Genomic DNA, 19,414 nt, shown 5'->3' with positions numbered 1-19,414 from the left:
TAAGAAAACGACCGCAAAAACCAATAAATAAAGGTATGGTGTTGAAAATGATGGAATAAAGCAAAAGAAATACATAAAGAGAGTGATATCTTGAAGCAACAGAAATACATTACATATATGTATATATATTTCCCAAGTTCAACTCAGCTAAGGTACACCATACTTTTTTTGGATTTACATTATTAACTAGTTGACCTCTCAAATTCTAAATTCATTAGGTTATTTCAAGTATACTTCTCCCTATTCATAAACTATATATAATATACTACATTATATATATTCTTCCTATTGTTATTATTAAAACATTACATATATTCATTGAAATATTAAATATTTTATTGTTACTTACTTTTCATTTTCAAGAGATGTAAATACTATGAATCAATTTCTAACCTACACTTCCTTTGGGATCTCTTTACACATCTATAAACACCTTCCCCTAGTTAAATTCCCATAGTTTTGGTAGTAATAAACATTTAACCCTGGATTCAAGAAAGTCTAATTTCTTAGGATGATTGAAAAGATTCAAACATATGTCAGTTGAGTTTTGTTCGTTTTTTCGTAAAAGAAAAATCAACTTGAATATGATTCAACTAATTAAAATATATATTATATGTTGTCAAATATTATATTAAATTTGTCTTTTCCTACGGGGTTAACTTTTTTTTGTAAGTTGGTGTAATTTATGATATCTCTTCTATTTTTTAAGTATAAATTTGGGTAATTTTGCAAGATTGATGGAAACCTTAAAGGCTTTACTTATGCGTTGTCTCGGTTGGTGATCTTGTTGTGTAGCATTGTTGGACTACTACAAAACATATACAACATAATTATATATGTATTTTGAATTGTACAAATTTTCTTTTTAAAAAAAACTTTGACACGCAAAATGTGTAAGTAGTACAATTGCTGTCCAAGGTTAACACAGCTTAAAACAACAACACACGTGTGGTGACAAAGTTATATATGTTAGTACTGTTAACTCAATTGTATTCCTCTTTCATTATTTAGGTTATATTTATGTCCACTCACATCTTCCTAATCTATTAACGTGGGACAATAAAATTAACTTTGCTAATGGACCAAACGCCCACATTCACCTATTGTTTAGCTTTCATTCACATCGTTTGTGTATAGTTGATTGGTTGATTAACATCTAGGATTCATTAACTAACTTAACAATCTAGTTTTCTCTGCTTATAGTTAGCTAAGATAACTATATATGAGGATAATTATTTTATTGTTACTATTTTGTGCCAAATTCATACCGTGATTAAGAAAATACCTAACTAGTGAGCAAATGAAAATGTTTAACAAAACGAGCTTTAGTCCGTTGCTAAACATTGACGTGGTCTTTGGCATTGTTGGCATAGTGGATCGAATTTCTGCTAAACATTGACGTGGTCTTTGACATTGTTGGCATAGTGGATCGAATTTCTATAAAAGGCATCTCCCACTAGAAGAAAACTACCCTACAATGACAGTTATATATCTCAAAAAATGAATGGAAGAAAAAAAAACTGTCACGAAATATAAAATTTCGCGTTTTTGGCGGAAAAAGACGGAATTTTTCGGAAAACACTTTTCGTGACAGTTATTAACTGTCATAGAATGTTAGGGTTAAATTTTTTTTCTTTTTTCCTTTTCTTTTCTTTTTCCTTTTTCTTTCTTTTCCCTATTTCCTTCTTCCTCCCCGTGCGTCCTTCCCCTTCTCCCCAACCGCAACCGCCGCGCCTCTTCTCCTTCCTCTCGTACGCCGCGACAACTCCACCGTCTCCTTCTCCTTTCCTTCTCTTTTCTCTTTTCCTTCCGCCGTTCCCTTCCGTCTTTCTTTCCGTCGCAGCCCAGCCGCCCCATCCTTCCCCTTCTCTCTGTTCGCGAAGCAAAACCGCCACCGCTCCGCTGGTAAGCTTCTCTTCCTTATCTCTTTCTCGCTCTCTCTCTCTATGAAGTTCTTCATTTTCTCCATTGGATTGTTTCTTGATTTCAGTTTATCCCAATTTCATTGGATTGTTTCGCCGGTAAGATCTTATCCTCATTTCCAAAAGAGATGTCATGGCTACAATCTTTAAAATTATTTTCTTTGTTTTCAAGAATTTGTGTAGGTTGGTGATGAAACATTTTGGTAGCTTACAATGTGTTTGATGAAATGCCTCAATGAAGCATTTGGTTGATTTTTGATTGATTTTTGTTCGTTCGAATTAGGAAATCAAGGCCAAAGGAGATGTCATGGCTATGAGCTGAAGCTTTGAGAAAAAAAGAATGAAAAATGAAATGTGAGATCTTAAACTTTGTACTTTGCCTTAAGTTGTGTCAAACTAGTCAATAAAGTAACTTAACTACCAATTTGCCTTAAGTGCCGGGTTGTTGGGATTTGTTTGCTGTAATTTGTCTAGGGTTATGTGTGTTTGTGATGTGTTGTTAGTGAGTATGTTGAATTTTGTGTTCGAGCTTCCAGATGTGAAGTATATAAAATGTTATTTGTAATTGTTTTAAACTTGAAACGCATTTGATATTTGTTATTCTCTTGTGTCAAATCATGAGACCTCATGCATACGTGTATACGCATAGTTATTATATTTAAAAGTTATGATTTTGGTAATCATCATCATGGGTAAAGTTTCAGTAGTGGTTTACATGACACCAAGAGTTAAGATTAAAGAGAAAACGAGTGAGTTGTACACTTATAGAATGGTATTACTTTGGTTTAAGGACTTGTGAATGATCTATATGTTTTCTTTGTAAAGTTTTAAGATTTAATTTTTTTTATTGCGTATTTTAATGATTTTGGTATCCCATATAAAGATTTATTTCTATTGAGTCTTTGAGTGTTTTCTGTATGCGTGAAGTAACAATCCTGTTTAGAACGTGTCTTTGAAGTTAGGTTGCTTCACTCCTCTCTTCATCCTTTACAGATTCCTTTAATCTATGTTTCTTAATTTAAGTGTAGTATTTCTGAAGGTGATATTCTCAAATGGCAAAGAAGAGGAAGCATAGTGAGTCTTTGCCGACGGTATCAGTTAAGAAGGACGATGATGCTCCGGAGAGACCTAAGCGGACACTCATGGGCTGGAAAGACAAAAAAGTGACAAAAGAGAGTGAAGTTGGTTCTGATCATGCTGTTTTTCGAAATAAAGAAAAGGTTCTCATCACGTGTTCCCGTCGAATCAATTTTAGGTATGTAATATAGTTGAAACAAGTTGTTGTAGCTTTTTGTAAAATATATTGTTATGTCTATACATGGTTAGGTAGTTTGCAGTATAACTTATCACCCAGTAACCAAATGTTTTTTGTTTTTATTTATTTAGTTTTTCTTCCCTTTAGAATTTTTGGCAATTTAACTTGTGATTGATTAGGTATTGGCATTTGATGTTGAATATGGTATCACTTTTGCCACATTGTAAGAAGGATAACAAGGTGGAGTTGAGGTCCAACAAGGGTGCAACACTGAATGAGCTGGTTGAGCTCAAAGGTTGTTCTTCCAGCCTATTTTTTGAGGTTAGAACCTTTTCATTGCATTGTCGTAATCTAGAATTTTTAAGGTACAATGTTTTCTAATTTTTATTTTTAATTAGATATAGGATGATAACATTTTGGTTTTATTCTTGTGGTGTATAACTTATAAGGATGTTTTAACTATCCTTTTGCTTTTCATTATATTACTTTCCTATATGGCCTTCTCATCATGTTTGTACATTGCGATCATATTTTTCCACTCATTGATATTTTTTTCTCTAATTCCAGTGCAGAAAACATAAAGATCTTTATCTATGTATGGCAAAGTGCCCTAGTGGGCCATCTGTGAAGTTTTTAGTTAATGCCATTTGTTTTCTCTATTGTTGATGACCATATCTGGTTCTGGAATTACCAGGTATGCTTTATTTATTTCCTACTTGCTACAGAATTTAATACTAACCATGATCATGCTTTATTTATAACCATCACTCCGTTAGCAACACCACTTGAGGAACAATGCGTGTTTTTAGTGAAGTACGTTAAGGTATATATAGATAAATGTCAGAAGTGTCGTTCTTAAGATATGAGGCATACAATCGTCATTAGGAAAGGAATTTGGCATGGCAAAAAATTAATTGATTTGAAGAGTTTGAGATTAAGCAGATTTTGGGGAATAGTTTTTAGGAGTCCTAGTTGGGGATCTTGCTATTTTTCTTTCTTATGTCAATGATTTCATTGTTTTTCTAGTTCACTGTATACATTTCCATATAATTGATTGTTATCCTTTAAACTTACATGTTCAATTTTCCATCAACTGTTGGTATGAGAACCCACTTTATGTATCGCCAAACCAGGTTAGATTGATTGTCCAACTTTTTGATCATTTGGGATTACACTTCTTCACACTATTATTTAATGATCGTTTGCCTAATGTAGTCCTCACGTGCTTCTTTTCATTTCATGGAATCAAGTGTTGAAGTTCTTGTTTGTGTTCTGTATTTTGTTGAGACATTGATTTAGTTACTCATTGACTGTACGTATGTGTTATGGATACTTATATTCATGTTGTCTTTGTAGGTTCAACTGGAGTCGACAACTTCATGAGTTTTCTTTCAAAGAACATTTCCAGAGACGAACATTCTCGGTTGGTCGTTTATGCTTCTGCAGAAAATCTTGTTAGATGTATTCTAATGCTATTTAAAATATTTTTTGATTAAGGGCTAGTATTTCGTACATGTGGATTATTGAAACTTGTATTAAGATGTACAAATATTATAAATCGTATTATAGTGTATATATATTAAAGTGTTGGCTATTTTTTTGTACATTGGTGTGAAACTTGTATAATTTCAAATTTGTCATTCTCAGCTACATTATTGTCATTCTAATGGTTCGTGTAATGGTGGAGTTGCAATATATTTGACTGGAAAAAAATGTCGTCACTAGCAAAACAATGACATTTAATGTTATCGAAAAACTGTCACGATTGCACAATCGTTGACTGGAAAAAAATGTCGTCAATAACTAAACAATGACATTTTTACAAAAAAAAACTGTCGCGAAAAACATATTCATGACAATTAATACATGTCACGATAATAGAATTCGTGACAATTATTTAACTGTCGTTAATAAAGAAATGATGATAGTTATTGAATGTCATAAAATAAATTATGACAGTTATTGAATGTCGTTGAATGTTGATTAACGACATTTATTTCATGTCATAAAATAACCTATTGCGACAGTTTTCAAAAACTGTCGTCGAAGGCCTTTCCATGACTCCCGCTTCTATGACTGAAAATAACTGTCGCGAAATCTGTTCGCGACAGTAAATAACTGTCGTCGTAGACCACTTTTGTACTAGTGTCCACTAGTAGGATGTGAATGGTTGGGTCGGGACATGAATAATATTCATATGAAGATGTTTGTGGTTGACTACATTCAGTTCCATCAAACTGTGGGCCATTGTGACCACCCCAAGATTCATTCATATCGTCATTCAAGTTACACGGCGCAATGTTATTGTATAATAAAGACAAAGGAAATATCATGATGGAACGTTTGAATCGATCAATTGCATTGCATGCTAGTACATAAAATTTGTATCAACCCTATCATTTTCTTTTGATACAAACAATAATATTTTGGATGCTTCACTACCTTTTTAAAAAAAGTTGAGGTCTTCATCTTTGCTTATATCCATTAGAGGAGCTGATACATTTAGATTATAACAACACTTGATATATATATCAAATGTATCCGAATTGATGTTTAGTTTTTTTGTGCAGAGTAGTCACAAGTTGATCATAGGTAACATCATTCTTGACCTTCAATTCTTTCGTCTTACCCCACATAGTTTTTAGTCCCATTCACCGCCAAATCGTACAAATATTTGATGCACGGGCATTGGTATTATGTGGTCTTTCAACCCTACACCAAGCGATCAATAATAGTTTTAGTTAATTAAACAATTTTAGATTAAAGTAAACGATATGCACGAAAATCTAAGTGATTGTGTAAATTTTATTATACAGTTAGTGATGTTATAAGAAAAGAAAACTTCAAACACAAAAGCTTATAAATTCGTTTGTTTGGTTTTGAAGATCGATATGAGCAATTACGAAAAGTGATAAATAAAAAGAATTCACCTCAAACTTTGAGAGAGAACGATTGAAGAAGAATGTAAAGAGTAAAGAATGATAATGAAATTCAATATTTGAGAACGACTTTTCTTGTTCTATTGTTGATACAACTTAAAGTCACTTAATATTGTTGGTAGAATAGATGTTTTGATAGAATATTAGTGACCGATGCACGAAGGACTATTGTTGAAGGTTTCGTTGGAGAGAGAGGGAAAAATGACATTTGGTACGGTTAATTTGTGAAATTTTCCACTAAAGTTGAGTAAAAATAAAACCCTAACTCACATTTTTTTTCTCTCTCCATTTCTTCCTCATTCAGCAGCGCGCCACCCTCATTTATATTCTCCGGCGAAACCCACGGACGGCAACGCCGGCGCCCACGACGCGAGCACCTCCGGGGGCGACAACACGACAAAGGCGGAAAACCCACGGTCTTCTGCGTTCTCTCTCTGCTACCACGACGTGCAAGCGACTATTTCCAGTCTCCGGCGACTCTTCCGACGACAAGCAAAAGTCTAAACCAGCACCGAAGACTCACTTCTTAGAAAGCCACGCGATTTTGGTGAGTTTTGGCTTCAACCCAATCCATTTTACCTCTATTTAGCGTTATTACTCCCTAGTGACGTCAAAGCTGTCAGTTTAGGCTTGCTTGAATTTCAACCGGCAATCATTTGAATCTTTTTGGTAAAATTCTGTAGGTAGTTGCACTCTAAACTCCTTTAAGTGAGTGCTTAACTTACCTTTCTAACCTTTAAAACTTATATGTTACATTGGACTGATATCGAACCTGATTCGAACCATTTTCCAGCAACATTTAAACTCGTTCGAACCCATTTGAACACTTATTTGTCTCTTTCAAGGACCAATTTGTTTTATGTACGAGTTAGGCGTTAAATCCCTATTTGAACTTTTTCGAACACATTATAAATACTGTAAATTATTGTATAACTCTTGGGGCCTCTTTTGTAGTTTGGAGCTAATTCTGAGTGAATTAAGTCTTAAGTCCGTTTTGAAGGTAGGAAATTCTCCCTTGAGTGTCACTGTAGTTTGATGATTAGATTTTCGAACTACGTTTGGCATCTAAAATCACATTCTCGTTGTATAGGAAGTCTTGGAATTGTTTTAGAAGCACAACAAGTGAGTGGGGTTTTACTTGATGTGCTTATTTGTTATATTTTTGGCATTTTATGTGCTTGCTGTATACTACATTTGGTTATGGTTTAAGAAATGATTATTTTTGCACTATTGTAGCTCTGGATTCATAAGCATGTTGAGAAATTGTGATCAGGTTAATCCTATGCTTATGTTGGGCGTGTGCTGTTGTTTCATGTATCTTGGTATAGAACATGTAATGTGTTGAGAATACTTGGTTAGACATGTGCTTATGATGTGAGCATGTTATTATGTTTATGGGTCTGACATAGAGGACTCAGAGGTAATTCTATGGGATTCATGCATTTTGGTGAGATTGTGTGAGCAAAGGTCTAAGGGTTATGTGTTATAATTAAAGGAAAGTTGGATGAACATCGAAGTCACCATTGGAAATAAAAGAGCATCAAGACCTTGAGTATGGTTGAGGGTAAATGCTTAATTTGAGGGCTTAGGGGTTGAAGTGCTGAGTACTATAGAGAACATTGGGATCCTGAGTAGGACTGTACATAGGTTGATTGGTGTTATTTGGTAGAAAACTAGTGCCGAAAATTGACGGTTTGGTTTTCGAAGTTGGGTCGATTGTCTTAATTTTTTTTAATATCCTTTTTTTTTAAGACTTTAGGTGGAGAGAGTAGACATTTTTGTTTGGTTTTGTGCTTCTAATGAACAAAACGACTATAAGAGAACATGAGAAAAAATGAAGATAAAAATAAAAAATCGAAATTATATAACTTAGAAGAAAAAAAAGAAAAAAAGAAAGGATTGAACTACTCAAAATCAAGAAGAAATGAAGATCTCCCAAAAATTAAGTAATGAAGGAAAAACTTAGGGAGAAGAAAAAAGAAAAATGCAGACTAAAATTAAGGAGAGAGACTCATTCATGGTGCTGGCACTAGTCGGAGGAAGTGGGAGATGGGAAGACAAGAAAGAAGAGAGAGAAGGGAACACCTGAGAATGGAAATTTGGAATTGTGGGAGTGGAGAGAGAAAGGCATCATTTATTTTTTTTGAAAATGGTATGTGGTCTTGAGAAAGTTATGGTCAAAACCATGCATGTGCCCATGGTTCTCTAAATACTATCCTCATTAACAAGAATGTGAAAGGCTAGCTTTTTTGTTTTTTAAGTGACGGACGATCGATCAGTCGAATTTTTTAGTATTGTTACTTTGGTTGGCCGACGATTTTGAGCTTCAAGAAATTGACCCTGATCAACTCTCCCCTTAAATCGACCAACAGACATCTGTTTGATTGGTTTATTTCAATTGGACTGATTTTTGTGGTTCCTTTGAACACCCTTAATCTTAAGTATTGTAAGGGGTCAATGTTTCAGGAAGGAATTAGTCTCAGGAGGTCTGCAATATGTTGCAAGTCATTGAAACCTTGAGTATAGTCACAGTTCAAGGGCTTAGACGAGGCTAAGAGTTGAACACTGAGGTATAGAACAATGAGATCTTGAGTAGGGTTAGGGATCAACATGTCTCGAAGGTATTAGTCTCATAAAGTTTCAATGAGAATTGGATTTGGAGGTAGAGTGAATGATAAAGAGGCTTTTTTCTGTTTAAAAAAGAAGATTGAGTGTGCAATGCATACATATGATGTGTTGATTAATGTGCTAACATGTTATGGTTTTTTTTGTATTTTCCATGTTTAGTGAACACTTTAAATATTGTGATAGGTTGTTAGGCACCTTGTATGTTGATCGATGGCTCTTCAGGTGTGAGTAACTTAGTAGGCAAATGGTTTGTATTGATCCACCAACAGATTTTGTAGGCGATGTTTAATTTAATGGTCCTAGTGATGCTGGAGTGGAGGTATGAAAAGAGGAAAACCATAACTAAATTTTAATTCTTTTGTAGTTGTTCTGGATGGGTTTAATCCAGTTGGCTTTTATTCGGTAGTTGAGCCATGTATTGCGAACTTCTTGTTATTGTTTAATTCCTTATTGTTTTCCCCTTGATTTAGAGCTAGAGTGTAGGACTGGCATTTTAATCTTAAATTTTTCATATTGAGAGTTTTAAAACTTGTTTGGAGGTTTGTAGTGGTTTTAGAGGACGAAAGTTGAATCTTCATTTTTAGGTAATGTTGGTTTTCTGCCGATGTTTTTGTTTGAAGTTCCCTTCAGATTTTGGAAATGTTTTCTCTGTTGAATCTAGGTGGATTGAGATTGTATTGATAGTCATTGGGGGAACTTTTGGTCTTCTGGGTATTTGCTATCAGGTGATAGCATAAATGGATCATTTTCATTGTTATGCTGTGAAACTGCCAACATTTTTTTGGAGCATCATAATTGGTATTAGATTATGGTAATTTTGGTGATATTCCTTAGTTTAGTGTGTAAATTTGGGGATATTACATCTTGGGTAAAAATGATCAAGGGGTGAATGTTGAGCACTGTAGATAGTGTTCAGGCCTTGGGTAAAACTGGTTCGGGGTTGACATTGCTCAAACCCGAAGGAGTTAGTCTGAGGAAACTTATTTATTTATAATTTAAATTTAAATTTAATATATATGTTTTTTTTCTTTAAAAAAGGACTGCTTAAAGGCATATGATTTTATCTTGCTACTTGCATGGACTACCATTTTCTATCCACTAGGTCAAAGCAAAACCTTTTACTAAAACTGAAATCCAACGGCATAATCTTCCACTCCATTGCTCACTGATTCCTTTTGATTCTACTTGGTTTTGTTAGGGTTTTTCTCCAGTATCTCCATTCTCCTTCCTTTTCCAGACTCCATTCCCAATCCCTTGACCTCCCTCTCAAGCAGAAATGACAGCGAAGAATGAGAATGTTGACAAGGATAAGTTACTGGAGCAGTTTCTGAGAATCGGATTGGATGAGCGCACTGCACGAAACACCGTTGCCAACAACAAGGTTACTGCCAATCTCAATGCTGTTATTCACGAGGTATTCTCACTTTTCTCACTCTCAATTAAAAAATGAAATAACAAGGAAAGGAAAGGAAAGAAAGAAAAGAAGCTGATATGTAATGTGTGGTGGTCACCATTAGATGAGACAGATTTATTGTTTTTCTTTAACTTAACAATTCTGCTATTTGTTATCCTGATTTGTCCTATGAAGCTTTGAGGATGCAAAAATTAATGAAAGTTTGTCTTTCATCGCCCTTCATTCTTTATTTTCAGGCTGGTGTGCTCGATGGATGCAATAAGACTGTTGGAAATCTCTTATATACTGTAAGATTATCCCACTGCTTTTACGTTTTCATTTCCTCGTTCAAATGAGGGGATGCTCAGCTGGATAATCATTTCTTGGAAATACTTAATTTGTTCAATTGTTACATTACTTGTCTACATACTTATGTACAAGCGTCCACCGTTTCATTTTCTTATTCTCCTCTAAAGGAGATAATTTTCTCTGAATTATTTAATAGCATGGTGTTGCATTTCTATTCAGGTTGCGACAAAGTATCCAACAAATGCTCTTGTTCATCGACCAATATTGCTGCAATATATTACCTCAAATAAGGTTTTCAGATGAAGGCTTCTTAAAGAAACAACCATCTCCAACATCCTTGAAATACATTTTTTTGTGTCATTACTTGAACTTCTTGTTTAGGTTGCCGGATAATTGTCATCATTCAACAATGCACGATCTTTTAAAATCTTGTGTTACTTTGCAGGTAAAGATGCCAGCTCAATTGGAAGCGGCATTTTCATTTTTTTCTGCTGCTGGCCAAGAAGATATTAAATTAAATGACTTTGAAGATGCATGTGGTGTTGGTATGATAATATTACTTGTCATTTGGTTTGATACTTTAGTAGGAGTGCGAACTTATTATTGGTTTCTCTTTGTAGTTCTATTCTATAAGTTAATACCTTGATTATATTATATGCTCATGCAGGTGTAGAAGTCTCTGTTGAAGAAATTAAGCAGACTGTAACTGAGGTTTTTGAAGAACATAAAAATGAAATTCTGGAGCAACGTTATCGAACAAATGGTTAGTACTTTTCTTGTAGTTGAGATTCGAACTTTGTGACCTCTTAGATTAGTTTTCATTATTATTTGGTTTTTCAATCCTCTGTTAGAAGATATGTATAATGTATTCAGTTAAGCTGTTACACCATAATCTTTCTTTGGGTGGGTGCATTCTATACAAATCCAGAATGGCTTCTATAGAAGTTTATGAAAAACTAAGATACAGATAAGTCATTTTTCTTAAATGTTTTTTCGATATGTATAAATTTAACATAAATAAATACAATCAACCAAAAGGCATATTTTAAAGAAATGAGTTTCTAATCTGGGAAGAAGATGAGAGTGCTAGGGACTTAAGCATGGGCATTGCTTTGTTGTAACTTGTAACTAAGGGATTCCTTTTCACTTTTCTTATCATTTATGTAATTATTCTATTATTCTATTATTATTTATTGTCTGATGTTTTTATCAAAAGGCATATGCTGGCATAGATCTAGCTCCTTTAGAGGTGGACATGTGACAATGGCATAAATGAAAATCGAACCACCATAAGTTAGCCCCATGTTCAAAGATATGAGCTGTTGTAGATTTATGCTCTGGTAGCTACTTAGGATATTGAATACCCACCTGAGTTTTCAACGTCAAATTTGTGGGCTAGGTGTTCCATGAAATTATTTAATATTTATCTTAGTAAGTAGTAAGCAGACTTACGTATGGGGTGGAACTTGAAAAAGTAAGGGTCGGGGATGACAAATCCATTATAGGAGAAAAATTGCATGTAGATTCTATGGGTTGTCTCTGCACTCTGCAGCAGTGTGTAAATGCAGATTGCATGCCAGTTGGTATTCATATGCTATTTGTTTTATTGAGGATAGAAAGTTCCATTTCGTTGCATACATATAGATACTTCTTACTTACAAATTTATTCAAGTTAGGTCAGTTATTTTTACCTACTTCTTTTGGTTGTAGTGGGTGACTTGTTTGGGCAGGTACGGAAGAAGCATCCTTGGGCTGATCCAAAGATTGTCAAGGTGCTTTTACATTATGAAAACATCGTTTTAGTAGTTTATTCTGGAATTTCATATGATTGGGTCATTTAGTTAATCTTTTTTTTTTTCAAATTTATTTTTTAGTTTTCTCTAATGTTGTTTTTCCTCTAACCGTTTACCTTATGCTGACAGCAATTTATTGACTCCAAATTGTTTGAATTACTTGGAGAAAGGACTGCAGCAGATAATGAAAAAATAGCAAAAAAGAAAAAAGAGAAGCCTGCTAAAGTAGAGGTGAGCACCTCTTCTGTACTGTGTAGTTCCTGATCTCTTTTTGTGATGACTAGTTCTTTTGTACTTTATTTTCTGTTTTAAATCTCGTCTCTCGTGCAGGATAAACCTGCTGCTATTGTTTCACCGGAACAACCTCCATCAGAGGAAGATCTTAACCCGTATTTAATATTCCCTCAGCCAGAGGATAATTATAAGGTAAAATAACTTGCTAAAAGATGCTTAGTTTCCTATAATGGATCGCGTCTCTTCTTTTTCTAAATAATTTCACATACACTTCTCTTTGAATTCATCTCTCCATTCTGAAGAGATTTGCATGAACTGAATTAGTAAATACAATCGCGAAGGATTTCCTGTCAACTGCTTCCGTTTTTAACACTAGTTTTCTTTGCAAATTAAAAGGTTCACACTGAAGTATTTTTCAGTAATGGAACTATACTAAGATGTTGCAACACCAAGGAGCTGCTTGAAAAGCACCTAAAAGCAACAGGGGGCAAAGTTTTGACTCGCTTTCCTCCTGAACCAAATGGTTATCTGCATATTGGTCATGCCAAGGTAGTATTGGCTATTCTTTTTTTTGTTTTAATCTTTTATCGATTGTTGTCTTCAGTCTTTCACCAGAAACTTTCCTCTGTTTGTTATTATCATTATGATCAATCAGGCAATGTTTGTGGATTTTGGCCTTGCAAAAGAGCGAGGTGGAGGCTGTTATTTGAGGTTAAAATTATTTTCTTGCATTGTTTAACAATCTTCGTTTATCATTTTTCTTTGTAACTAAGCCATCATTGATTCATTCTTCTACCTTAAATCTTTTGTGTTCAACAATTTCTGACCATTGCTTATCAACATTGTAGTTTGAACAACATATTTGACCACTTTATTTTTGCTGCTGTTCCAAAATATGTGCTTGTAGGTATGATGACACAAATCCGGAAGCTGAGAAGAAGGAATATATTGATCATATAGAAGAAATTGTCAGGTGGATGGGATGGGAGCCTTTCAAGGTGTAACTTAAGTCCACTTTGGTCAATTATGTATTTTATCTGTTTTTATATTGATATCATTTTGTTTTCGTTTGTTTCCTTTCCAGATTACATATGCTAGTGATTACTTCCAAGATCTGTATGAATTAGCTGTGGAACTCATACGTAGGGGCCATGCTTACGTTGATCACCAGGTCATTTTGTCAACTGTGTAACGTTTTTTTGTTGCATTTGGATTGGTGGAGTGTTCGTTTCCTTTTTAGATACCATTTGTGAGGCCTCAATGATGATAATTATCAGTGTTGATCAGTTAACTTTTATATTTGTGTCAGTGTTTTTGTGATCCACGATAACATCAATCTGTTTGACTGTTTGACTGTTTGACTAAAGTACATTTTCAATTATTGGTTTTAGACTGCTGACGAAATAAAAGAATATAGAGAGAAAAAGATGAATAGTCCCTGGAGGGATAGGCCTGTAGCTGAGTCATTGAAATTGTTTGAAGAAATGAAGCAAGGTCTGATTGACGAAGGCAAGGCAACTCTTAGGATGAAGCAAGACATGCAGAGTGATAATTTTAATATGTATGACCTCATTGCATATCGTATTAAGGTGAGACTGTTCTTAGCTTGCTTACACGCAGATCTGAACTCTAGACACTGATACTCTATGTTGCAACTGTCACATCCAGTTTACTCCTCATCCACATGCTGGAGACAAGTGGTGTATTTATCCAAGTTATGATTATGCACACTGCACTGTGGATTCTCTTGAAAATATAACACATTCGGTATGTTTACCTTCTTGATACGCTTTCAATTTTTTTCCTAAATAAGAAATGATAAGCATCCCATTCAACTTAACCCAGGGACTGTAAACTTAACCAAAACTTAACCTAGCGGGCAGTGGCACAGGTACAAGGTGTCACCTTCCCAACAAGAGACAAATGACATAAAAACCTTCCACTAAGTTGATGAAGAAAGTGGAGTAGTTATGAAAGAATTTAAGTTGGCTACTTCAATTAGAGATTATGAACTAAACAAGGTCACAAGAATATTCAAGAGAATTATGTTAGGAGGGGTAGATCAGGGAATTTACATCCAAACTCTTAATGTATCTTTCTCTATCTCTTGGGTTTTACCTGTTGGTTTATGGTCAATGTATTTATGTTAGTTAGCTTGCCTTTTTGAGGTTGTGTTGTGACTCTGAAAGATATTAGTGGGGAGATTTCTACCATCTCGAACTGGTGGTGCTCGTGCATTTGCTACTTTGTGTTACGTGAAATATATATCTGAAGGTTGAACCTTTATAAGTGCTGACAAAGTCTAGTTGATTCCACACCAAAATTGCTCTTCCCCTTTGTTTTCTTTCTCAAACCTGTATATCCATTTCGTAAGGAGAGATTCTTTGATCTGAGATTTTCCACACCCAAATCTCCCAAAGAATGAAAGTCGAGAGTTCATCCCAATTGACAAGATGGCACCCTTTCACTACGCCAGCCCTCTTCCAAAGAGACTTGCTGAAAATATTGCAATATCAATGAAGAAACTACAATTTCAAAGCCTTTTGAGAGGACCACTCTCTCCCAAATTCCCACAATGGAAATTCCTACCAAAATGATATGAACCCTTTACAGAACCTAATACACTATTTTATAACCAAGACACCTCTGGCTAATGACCCTTATGCCCTTATTTTCATCCTGATAATCCTAATATATCTCTTACTATGGCTCTCACAAATGTCATTTCCATTCATTCTTTTTTCCTATGTCTTCTCTCAGCTGTGCACCTTGGAGTTTGAAACACGTCGTGCTTCATACTACTGGTTATTGCATGCACTGGATCTTTACCAACCATATGTGTGGGAATATTCTCGCCTCAATGTTTCTAATACTGTGTTGTCCAAGCGTAAGGTGGGTGTGCCATGCTTCTAAACTCATTTTTTGAACAACTTAGATATGCGATCTTTTGCAATCTTACTGAAGATGTGCCATTTTCAGTTAAATCGACTGGTGACCGAAAAATGGGTTGATGGTTGGGATGATCCTCGCCTGCTGACACTTGCTGGTCTTAGGCGCAGAGGTGTGACATCAACAGCCATTAATGCTTTTGTTCGAGGAATTGGAATTACTAGAAGGTTGGAACTTATAGTGTGATGCCTAGTATATGGGCATGTAAAGTACAGTCCGTTGCATGTGATGTTAAATTTATTTATCAGTTTTTATAACTATCTGATGTTTTCACTCCAGTGACTGTTCTTTGATTCGCTTTGATCGTCTTGAATATCACATTAGAGAAGAACTAAATAAATCAGCTGCACGAGCAATGGTTGTTTTGCAGCCGCTTAAGGTACAGTATACATCTTTGATTTCTTATAATGATATCTTTTGTTTGGTGTTGTTAGATGAATTTTTTGTTCCCCCAGGTTGTTATTACAAACTTAGAAAATGGATCAATATTGGATCTTGATGCCAAGAAATGGCCTGAAGCTCAAGCAGATGAGGCATCGGCCTTTTATAAGGTGAACTTGGTCTTCATTTTGTACTGTTGTTATATGTCTGGTGTTGGTGATTTATACTAATACGTAAATGATCTCCAAGAATTTTTTTTCAACTGGTCCAACAATTTTCAAAATTGGCAATATTTCAGCTTGTTAAGAAGCATTTATCAATCATATTATGGTGAACTTAAAATGCGAACCTTACCAATAATTACATTTAATGTCTTGTACTTTTCCATTTCTTTTGTAGTGGATAATATCTCAACCTTATTCAGTATTCTTATGTTGCACGATCCTTATTACATGATTTATACTATCTTATTAATATTTTGATTTTTCATTTTCAAAGGACGTCTGCTTTTTCTATGTGATATTTATTTTATTGATATACCCTAATATTGTGTACACCATCTTATTCTCTTTTTGAATTGCTTCGACTACTGAAACTGAGTATAGCAGTTTTCTTTCTACATGTCCTGTTCTTGCATTAGGTTCCCTTTTCCAATATTGTGTACATAGAACAATCAGATTTCCGGTTGAAAGATTCCAAAGATTACTATGGTCTTGCGCCTGGAAAGTCTGTCCTTTTGAGGTATTTAATGATTGCAGTTCCTTTTTGCCATTAATTATATTCACATACAAACGCATGCCATAAAACAATAATTTTCTTCTTTCTTTTCAGATATGCATATCCTATAAAATGTACAGATGTTATCCTTGCTGATGATAACGAAACAGTACTTGAGATTCGTGCAGAATATGATGCTTCCAAGAAATCAAAGCCAAAGGTTTCTTTTGTTAGGCCTACGTTTTTTACTCTCTAGTTTTAGATCTTCTTAAGACTTGCATTACAAAAATCAAGTTTCTCGCTTACTTTAATGCAGGGTGTCCTACATTGGGTTGCACAACCTTCTTCAGGAGTTAATCCACTCAATGTGGAAGTTAGATTGTTTGACAAACTATTCCTTTCTGAGGTTGGATTTGGAATTGCCCTAGCTTTTCTCCATTCGTATGTTTGTTTGCAATGCATTTTTTGTAGTTTGTTTTATAATTTGTGGTTTTTGCCATATCAGAATCCTGCCGAGCTTGATGATTGGCTTGCTGATTTGAACCCACATTCTAAAGTAGTTATCCCAAGTGCATATGCTGTACCAGAACTTAGGAATGCTGTTGTTGGGGATACATTCCAATTTGAAAGGCTGGGTAAGTTTTTTTTGGCTGCTCAGAGTATGGTCTATGCCTTAGTTTAATAATTATTATTTTTCCTTTATTATCAATACTCTTCTTTTATTTTTTTTAAAATTTGTGCAAGCATTCTATTAAGAATGATTAAAGAACAAAATATATTGGCCAAAAGCAACTAAAGAAACTCTAGTTGGAGAAAACCTAAAGGACGTATTGAGGTACGAAATTGTGTTGAGAGTCTGAGACCTACTAAAACCTCCTGCTCACTACTCCTCTCAAGCCAAAAAGTTCATTGAACTAACAAGAAGGAAAACATCATTGAATCGCTAAGCTTTTATAAATAGATTGATTCTCTTCTCTTGCTCTAGATTTCTTTCGAAAATTGTCCATGCATCTACTTAAATTATCCAATTTGTTAAATTGAACATACATTTAGGAAAAATAATTCAAGAGGGTGCAAACAGATTGTACTCATAAAAGTTTTAGATTTAAATTGATACGTTTTAATTGATATAACTTCTAAAGGTGGAGACCTCTAGATCACGTGGATGAAATATTGTAGGGAAGATTCTTAGTTATTTACATTTTCTTTCATGTTCCCTGCACATATAAAGGTGGAGACCTCTAAATAAGGACATGGAGGTGATTATAAGAGTTAAAACTTGGATGAAATGAAAATATAAGAGTAAAATTAAATATTAAATTAATTTAGAGTGGTTAGACGTGTGTTTTTTACTACAAAAGTGAAAAGGAGAAGGATCTGCAGGTCAGTTTTGGAAAGTCTCGAATAGGGAATTTTCAAATTTTATTTTTAGTGTTAAACCGACTGACCAACCCTTACTCATTGATGTCGAGGTCGATTTGACACTTTACTAAACCGACTATGGTCGGTTCAGGTCGGTTTTGTCAAAAAAACTGACTCCAACCGACTGAGAGTCACCCCTAGCATAGGGTACCAAAACATATCGCAAGACATAAGTCATAATCCTTTTCAAAACATACACATTTATAAATCAAGTGGCATTATAAAGTTCTCTTATAGCCTAAGCACTTAGCCAACTCCTCGTCAACCTTGAATGAATGATAGGCTCCGAAAAGCCTTCTCAATGCTTCGTAAATTCTCCGATCCTCACTTAGCTCAAAGTTTTGATTAAGCTCTAAAACTTGATTGAAAATTTCTATTTAAACCTTTTCGATGAGAATTTTCATGTTGGAATGATTACTTCTACCGGTGGTGAGGTTCAACAAATCATGTTCTGCCACGTAGCTCCTATTGTCCAAATTTGGATCATCAGTGAGCGACTGTATCAGAATTGAGGACCGCCCTACATAAGAAATGACACCAACTACTTCTTTGTTAAGGAATCTTAGGTTACCCATTACCAACACACATAGGAACTTTCACAACGCATGATTGAAACGTTAATCAAGGTGCCAAATTGCAAGAAGTACTTTTAGGTGACAACTTTCTATTGTGTACAATCTTATCGTGTAGCTTAGGACCCGACCAGGGCCTCACAAAAACCCACTCTCAAACTTGCACAAAACATTTAGATACTCCATGTCTCATATGAGAGACCTAGAGAATTTGATATGCTACTTATTATAGATGTCTTAATTTTCAAAATTTTGCTTCTGTTTTGACTTGATTACCCATCTACTTTCTGCATTTTTTCCAGGGTATTTTGCAGTTGATAAAGACTCAACTCCAGAGAAACTCGTATTCAACCGGACCGTTACACTGAGAGATAGCTACAAAAGCAGCAAGTAAGTTGAAAAAGAAATGGCATGACAAAGATTGGAAAAGAAAAAAAAAGAAAAGAAAGGTGTTTTAGCTAGTAAAATTTTCAGTTTAACAATTGTACAACATGGTTTGATTCATAACACCAAGAATGTTATCAAATTTTGTATAAACAAATGTTATTATTATTTATTTAATGAGATTAATCCATAGGTTTCACGTAAATGCGATATATAAATTAATGTATTTAAAGTACTAGTTCAAGCCTTAACAGGAATGGGTTTTGATTGTCCGCGTGAGTCTTTCCAAATTTGACTTAAGAGTTTGATTGCAACATTTAACAAAGTATTAGAGACTGATTGATGAAATTAAAAGTTTATGGTGGTTGTAACATACACAAACATCATAGTTATTTTTTCATACATTATTAATGAACTGATTTTTTAAACAAACTAAGATACTGTATTGCTACATATTCTTATCAATGAGATTATAGATGTATTTCAAAGAATCAATCAATTTTTATTAATTTATTA

The 19,414-nt window shown here is 34.5% G+C and overlaps 2 protein-coding genes across 10 annotated transcripts; both read left to right on the top strand.

Moving 5' to 3' along the window:
* The first annotated feature begins 1,463 nt into the window (after positions 1 to 1,463).
* On the top strand, positions 1,464 to 4,781 carry LOC116402004 (ribosome biogenesis protein BRX1 homolog 1-like). 9 transcript variants are annotated; one of them, XR_004214357.1, is made up of 7 exons: positions 1,464 to 1,905; positions 1,991 to 2,021; positions 2,206 to 2,276; positions 2,962 to 3,177; positions 3,357 to 3,498; positions 3,745 to 3,871; positions 4,534 to 4,781. XR_004214357.1 is itself a non-coding variant. In XM_031880653.1 (5 exons), exons 2-4 carry the CDS (start codon positions 2,975 to 2,977, stop codon positions 3,841 to 3,843), a joined length of 444 nt encoding a protein of 147 aa, XP_031736513.1. In that variant the 5' UTR covers positions 1,467 to 1,905; positions 2,962 to 2,974; the 3' UTR covers positions 3,844 to 3,871; positions 4,534 to 4,781. The 9 variants fall into 9 exon arrangements, 4 of the variants coding, with proteins under 4 accessions (XP_031736513.1, XP_031736512.1, XP_031736514.1 ...); XR_004214355.1 differs by having other exon boundaries at positions 2,946 to 3,177; XR_004214353.1 differs by having other exon boundaries at positions 1,465 to 1,905; positions 2,951 to 3,177.
* Positions 4,782 to 6,356: 1,575 nt separating this feature from the next.
* LOC101210547 (glutamine--tRNA ligase) lies at positions 6,357 to 19,103 on the top strand. Its single transcript, XM_004148793.3, has 24 exons — positions 6,357 to 6,663; positions 9,943 to 10,158; positions 10,395 to 10,445; positions 10,666 to 10,737; positions 10,892 to 10,991; positions 11,114 to 11,209; positions 12,157 to 12,218; positions 12,369 to 12,470; positions 12,570 to 12,665; positions 12,870 to 13,022; positions 13,129 to 13,184; positions 13,381 to 13,471; positions 13,558 to 13,644; positions 13,865 to 14,062; positions 14,142 to 14,240; positions 15,234 to 15,365; positions 15,453 to 15,589; positions 15,702 to 15,801; positions 15,878 to 15,973; positions 16,444 to 16,544; positions 16,635 to 16,740; positions 16,837 to 16,926; positions 17,026 to 17,155; positions 18,817 to 19,103. The coding sequence occupies exons 2-24, from the start codon at positions 10,021 to 10,023 to the stop codon at positions 18,906 to 18,908; spliced, it is 2,385 nt and encodes a 794-aa protein (XP_004148841.1). The 5' UTR covers positions 6,357 to 6,663; positions 9,943 to 10,020; the 3' UTR covers positions 18,909 to 19,103.
* The last annotated feature ends 311 nt before the right edge of the window (positions 19,104 to 19,414 follow it).

The sequence above is a fragment of the Cucumis sativus genome, chromosome 2, assembly GCF_000004075.3.
Source record: "Cucumis sativus cultivar 9930 chromosome 2, Cucumber_9930_V3, whole genome shotgun sequence".
NCBI lineage: Eukaryota > Viridiplantae > Streptophyta > Magnoliopsida > Cucurbitales > Cucurbitaceae > Cucumis > Cucumis sativus.
This window is presented reverse-complemented; position numbering and strand designations above follow the sequence as displayed.